The sequence below is a fragment of the Capricornis sumatraensis genome, chromosome 2, assembly GCF_032405125.1.
Source record: "Capricornis sumatraensis isolate serow.1 chromosome 2, serow.2, whole genome shotgun sequence".
Classification (NCBI taxonomy): domain Eukaryota; kingdom Metazoa; phylum Chordata; class Mammalia; order Artiodactyla; family Bovidae; genus Capricornis; species Capricornis sumatraensis.
The window spans coordinates 74,690,482-74,697,439 of record NC_091070.1 but is presented as its reverse complement, the minus strand read 5'-3'; the positions used below and the strand labels follow the sequence as shown (position 1 = coordinate 74,697,439).

General features: G+C 37.9%; 1 protein-coding gene across 1 annotated transcript; it reads left to right on the top strand.

Annotated features, from left to right (window-relative positions):
- The first annotated feature begins 3,717 nt into the window (after positions 1-3,717).
- LOC138096640 (olfactory receptor 4F15-like) lies at positions 3,718-6,958 on the top strand. The gene is made up of 2 exons (XM_068992916.1): positions 3,718-4,658; positions 6,760-6,958. Exons 1-2 carry the CDS (start codon positions 3,727-3,729, stop codon positions 6,956-6,958), a joined length of 1,131 nt encoding a protein of 376 aa, XP_068849017.1. The 5' UTR covers positions 3,718-3,726.

The following is a 6,958-nucleotide window of genomic DNA, read 5'->3' as shown; positions in this document are numbered from 1 at the left end:
TGGAGAGTTCTAACAAAACATGGTACACTGGAGAAGGCAGTGGCAAACCATTTCAGTATTATTGTCTTGAGAACCCCTATTTGCCTTTGAAAAGGCAAATAGACATGAAACTAGAAGATGAGCCCCCCAGGTCAGTAGGTGTCCAATATGCTACTGGGGAAGAGTGGAGATAAATATCTCCAGAAAGAATGAAGAAGTTGAACCAAAGTAGAGGCTGAACCAAAGTGAAAATGATGGCCAGCTGTGGATATGTCTGGTGATGAAAGTAAAATAGAATGTTGTAAAGAATAATACTGCATAGGAAACTGAAATGTTAGGTCTATGAATCAAGGTAAATTGGAAGTGGTCAGAGGATGGCAAGAGTGAACATTGACATTTTAGGAATTAGTGAATTAAAATGGATGAGAATGGGTGAATTTAATTCAGATGACCATTATATCTACTACTGTGGGCTAGAATCCCTTAGAAGAAATGGAGTAGCCATCATAGTCAACAAAAAGATTCTGAAAGGCAGTACTTTGGTGCAAACTCAAAAATGACAGAATGATCTCAGTTCCTTTCCACCACAAACCATTCAATATCAGAGTAATCCAAGTCTATGCCCCAACCACTAATGCCGAAGAAGCTGAAGTGGAATGGTTCTAAAAAGACCTACAAGACCTGCTAGAACTAACACCAAAAAAGATATTCTTTTCATAATATGGGATTCAAATGCAAAAGTAGGAAGTCAAGAGATAACTGGAGTAACAGACAAGTTTGACCTTGGAGTACAAAATGAAGCAGAGCAAAGGCTAACAGAGTTTTGCCAAAAGAATGCACCAGTCATAGCAAACACCCTCTTCCAGCAATACAAGAGATGATTCTACACACGGACATCACCAGATGGTCAATATTGAAATCAGACTGATTGTATACTTTGCAGCCAAAGATGGAGAAGCTTGATGCAGTGAGAAAAACCAAGACCTGGAGCTGACTTGGGCTCAGATCATGAACTCCTTATTGCAAAATTCAGACTTAAATTGAAGAAAGAAAGGAAAACCACTAGGCCATTCAAGTATGACTAAAATCAATTCCCTTATGACTATACAGTGGGAGTGACAAAGAGATTTAAGAAATTAGATCTGATAGAGTGCCTGAAGAACTATGGACAGAGGTTCACAACACTGCACAGGAGGTAGTGACCAAAACCATCACAAAAAAGGCAAAATGGTTGTCTGAGGAATCCTTACAAAAAGCTGAGAAAAGAAGGCAAGCAAAAGGCAAAGGAAAAGGGAAAGATATAGAATTCTGAATGAATGCAGAGTTCCAAAGAATAGCAAAGAGAGATAAGAAAGCCTTCTTAAGTGAACAAATGCAAAGAAAGAGAGGAAAACAACAGAATGGGAAAGGCTAGAAATCTCTTCAAAAAAATTAGAGATTCCCAGCAAACATTTCATGCAAAGATGGGCTTGATAAAGGACAGAAATGGCAAGGACTTAACAGAAGCAGATGATATTAACAGGTGCCAAGAGTACACAGAAGGACTGTATGAAAAAGGTCTTTATGATCCAGATAAGCACGATGGTGTGGTCACTCACCTAGAGCCAGAGTGTGAAGTGTGAAGTCAAGTGGGCATTAGGAAGCATTACTCTGAACAAAGCTAGCAGGAAGTGATGGAATTTCAGCTGAACTACTACAAATCCTAAAAGATTATGTTATTTAAGTGCTGCATTTGATATACCATCAAATTTGGAAAACTCAGCAATGGCCACAGGACTGGAAAGGTTGGTCTTCATTCCAATCCCAAAGAAGGGCAATGCCAAAGAATGTTCAAACTATCGCACAAATGCAGTCATTTCATATGCTAGCAAGGTAATACTCAAAATCCTTCAAGCAAGGATTCAACAATATGTGCACTGAGAACTTCCAGATGCACAAGCTGGATTTAGAAACAGTAGAGGAACCAGAGCTCAAATTGTCAACGTCCACTGGATAATAGTAAAAGCAATAGAACTCTAGAAAAACATCTACTTCCACTTCATTGACTATGTTAAAGCCTTTGACTGTACAGATCATAATAAACTGGAAAATTCTTAAAGAGCTGGAATACCAGACCACCTTACCTGCCTCCTGAAAACTCTGTATGCAGGTCAAAGAAGCAACAGTTAGAACTGGACATGGAGCAACGGACTCGTTCAAAATTGGGAAAGGAATACATCAAGTCTGTATATTGTCACCCTGCTTATTTAATGTATATGCATATATACATGTATGCATATGTATATGTATATATTTAATGTATATGTATATATGTAATGTATATCATATGAAATGCCAAGCTGGAGGACTCATAAGCTGGATTAAGACTTCCCAGAGAAATATCAATAACTTGAGATATGCAGATGACACTACCCTAATGACAGAAAGTGAATAGGAACTGAAGGAAAGTGAAATAGGAGAGTGAAAAAACTGGCTTAAATTCAACATTCAAAAAACTAAGATCATGGCATCCATTCCCATCAAGTCATGCAAATAGATGGGGGGTGATGGAAACAGTGGAAGATTATATTTTCTTGGGCTCCAAAATCACTGCAGACTGTGACTGCAGCCATAAAATTAAAAGATGCTTGCTCCTTGGAAGAAGTAGGAGTGTTAGTCACTCATTCATGTCCAACTCTGCAACTCCACATACTGTAGTCCACCAGGCTTCTCTGTCTATGGGATTCTCCAGGAAAGAATACTGGAGTGGATTGTCATTCCCTTCTCCAGAGGATTTTCCCAACCCAAGGATCGAACCCTGGTCTCCTGCACTGCAGGCAGATTCCTTTACTGTCTAAGCTACAGGTAAGATCCTTGGTAGAAAAGTTATGACAAACCTAGACAGTGTATTAAAAACCAGAGACATCTCTTTGCCCACAAAGATCTGTATAGTCAAAGCTATGGTTTTTTCAAGTCATGTGTGGATGTGAGAATTGGATCATAAAGAAGGTTGAGCACCGAAGAATTGATCCTTTCAAATTTTGGTGTTGGAGAAGGCTCTTGAGAGTTCCTTGGACAGCAAGAAGCTCAAACCAGTCAATCCTAAAGGAAATCAACCCTGAATATTCATTTAAAGGACTGATGCTAAAGCTGAAACTCCAATACTTTGGCCACCTGATGCAAAGAGTCGACTCATTGGAAAAGACCCTGATGCTGGAAAAGATTGAGGGCAGGAGGAAAAGTGGACGAGAGAGGATGAGATGGTTGGATGATATCATAGACTCAATGGATATGAGTTTGAGCAAACTCCAAGAGATAGTGAAGGACAGGGAAGGTAGGTGTCCTGCAGTCCATGAGGTCACAAGGAGTTCAACACAACTTAGCCACTGAACAACAAACAACAACAATGGGCATGAGAAACAGACTGTGAGAGCAAAATCAAGAAGTTCGTTTCTATTTCCTCTCTTTCCTCCCCTCCTGGTATTCCAGGGCACTCCTATCCTTCCTCTCATAACCCTTTTGATTCAGCAGATTATTTTAATTCTTTTATCAAAACCTATGGAGGCTGGGGAGTAAGAAGCAGTGCTTTGTGGCAAATAATTACTGCATATTTTCTTCAACTACAGTTTAAGGGGTTATATTATAGGTGTTTTGGTTCTGTGAATTAGGGCAGTATTTTCATGATCACTGGTCAGTGATCACATGAAAATTTGATTTATTTTCTACTCTTTTTCAAGTAAAATTGAGTCACCTCTGTTTGCAGAGACAATGGGTAGAGCCAACCACTCCATGGTGTCTGAGTTTGTGTTCCTGGGACTCTCCAGTTCCTGGGAGATCCAGCTTCTTCTTTTCCTTTTTTCCTCTGTGTTCTACATGGCAAGCCTGATGGGAAACCTCCTTGTTGTGTTCTCTGTGAGTGCTGACGCTAGCTTGCACTCCCCCATGTATTTCCTGCTGGCCAACCTCTCCTTTCTTGACATGGGGTTTTGCTCTACTACTACTCCCAAAATGATTTATGACCTTTTCAGAAAATGCAAAGCCATTTCTTTTGGGGGTTGCCTAACTCAGATCTTCTTTATTCATGCCACTGGGGGCACAGAAATGGTGCTGCTCATTGCCATGGCCTTTGACAGATATGTGGCCATATGCAAGCCTCTCCACTATCTGACCATCATGAACCCACGAATGTGCATTTTAATTTTGGCTGCTGCCTGGGTCCTTGGCCTCATCCACTCAGTGGCCCAACTGGCTTTTGTCATAGACTTGCCCTTCTGTGGTCCTAATGTACTGGACAGCTTTTATTGTGACCTCCCCCGACTCATTAAGCTTGCTTGCACAGAGACCCATAGACTAGAGCTCATGGTCACCGCCAACAGTGGACTCATCTCCGTGGGCTCCTTCTTCATATTGATTATTTCCTACATCTTCATTCTGGTCACTGTTTGGAAACACTCCTCAGGTAGCGTATCCAAGGCCCTCTCCACCTTGTCAGCTCACGTCACTGTGGTGGTCTTATTCTTTGGGCCATTAATCTTCTTCTACTCCTGGCCCTTCCCTTCATCACACTTGGACAAGTTCCTTGCTATCTTTGATGCAGTTCTCACTCCTTTTCTGAATCCAGTCATCTACACATTCAGGAACAAGGAGATGAAAGCAGCGATGAAGAAACACTACTATCAGCTTGTGAGTTACAGCAAGATGCCCTAAATACTGTAAAGATAAAGAAATTTAGCTCTACCCACAATGACAACAGAAAAATGTCATCTTAGATTTCTATTAATTTTATGTACTATGTAATAGTTAAACATTTTTCATGCTGCTATATACCAAATAAATAAGGAGAAAAAGAGCTAACATTGGAGTTTCTATTTTCCAACTTCTGTTGGATTTTTATATAAATTATTTTATTTAATATTTATGAAAACTCTGGGTCATTTTTACTTTGTTTTTTAATAATTAAGAAATGCTTGACTCATTCTCTGTATAATTACTATGCAAAATACCTCAAACAAAAGTTGATTATCATCTTAATCCTCCACTTTCAATTTTCTTATCCATCAAAATGTGCCAAGCAGAGAATAACAATAGGTGTTGAAAAGTAATATATTATTCCTCAGAAAGGAAGGAAATATTAATATTTGCAAATGATGAGACCAGCAAGGGATTCATCTCCAAAATTTATGAATGGTTAATGTGACTCAATATCCAAAACACAAACAACCTAATCAAAAAATGGGTGGAAGATCTTAATAGATGTACAGATGCCAAGAGGCACATGAAAGATGCTCAACTTCACTAATTGTTAGAGAAATGTAGATCAGAACTACAATGAGGTATCACCTCACATGGGTCAGAATGACCATCATCAAAAAATCCACAAACAACAAATGCTGGAGTGGATGTGGAGAAGTGGGGAAACTTCTTGCGCTGTTGGTGGGAATATAAATTGATACAGCCACTATGGAGGTTCCTTAGAAAACTAAAAATAGAACTATCATATGACCCAGCAATCCACTACTGGGCATATACTCAGAAAACCATAATTCAAAAAGACACAAGCATCCCAATGTTCACGCAGCACAATTTACAACAGCCAGGACATGGAAACAGCCTAAATGACCATTGACGAATGGATAAAGAAAATGTGGTATATACATACAATGGAATATTACTCAGAAGTAAAAAGGAATGAAGCTAGATCATTTATAGAGACATGGATGGGTCTATAGTCTGTCATACACTGTGAAGTAAGAAAGAAAGAGAAAAACAAATATTATATATTAATGTATATATGTGGAATCAAAAAAATGGTACAGATGAACCTATTTGCTAGGCAGGAATAGAGACAGAGACACAAAGAACAGACGTATGGACACAGGGTCGGGGAGGAAGAAAGGTGGCATGATCTGGGAGATTGGGATTGATATATATGCACTACCATGTATAAAATAGATGGCTAGTGGGAACCTGTTGTATAACACAGGGAGCTTATCTCGGTGCTCTGTGGTGACATAGATGACATAGTCCCTTCCTGACACAGGGACCGAACACACATCTCCTGCACTGGCAAGTGGATTCTTATCCACACAGCACAAATCTTTTATAAGAGATGATTATATGAATAAAGAGTTTAAATATTGTTAAATCCTACTAATTCTGAATATATCAAGCTATAAAAGCAGTAATATTAAATACAGACGGGGTAGAGAAAAGAATTTTCAAAGCACAGCAAAAAATTTAACATAATCTTAATTGATCAACAGAAGAATAAAAAATATAATTATGATATAGTTATATAATGCAATTCTATGTATGCATTTCAAATTATTTTGTATTACAATATTTAATAATGTAAAAGAATTCTCAAAATATTCTGAAAAAATCAGGTTAACAATGTAGAGAGCATAAAATCACAATTGTGTAAATGTATATTTATGTAGGCATAGAAAAATACTAGAAATAAATATCCCAGCACATTACTCATAATTATATCCAGATGGTAATTTTTATGGGTAATTTCTATTTTAATCTCTAATATCCATATAAATCTAACAGAATGAGCATATTTATATTTTATTGACAACTATAATATTTTCTTAAAGAAATAAGAAAATAGGTATTTCACATCATAAGTAATTGAAAGAATTACTTAGAATCAAAGATGTACTTATCAATACTTTTTTGACTGTAAATGACATAATCACAACTTAAGTTTATGCAAGAGGATGGATGTACTGGCCTATTTAACAGCTCAGCTAGTAATCAAACTGAGTGCAAAAGCTGAATGTCCAAGACAGCTAGAATCAAGAACTTGAATACCACCAAACCTAAATACTACATCTTCTTCTCTACCATATCTTTTTTAAAATTATCCCAGATTCAGTTTATAACAGGGGGAAATATGATTGCCAGTAATTTCTACACATCACACTCCAAAAAGGACTTAGGCTTGGTTTCTCTATTCCCAAGTCTAACATCCTGGGAAGAAGCTCAGATTTGA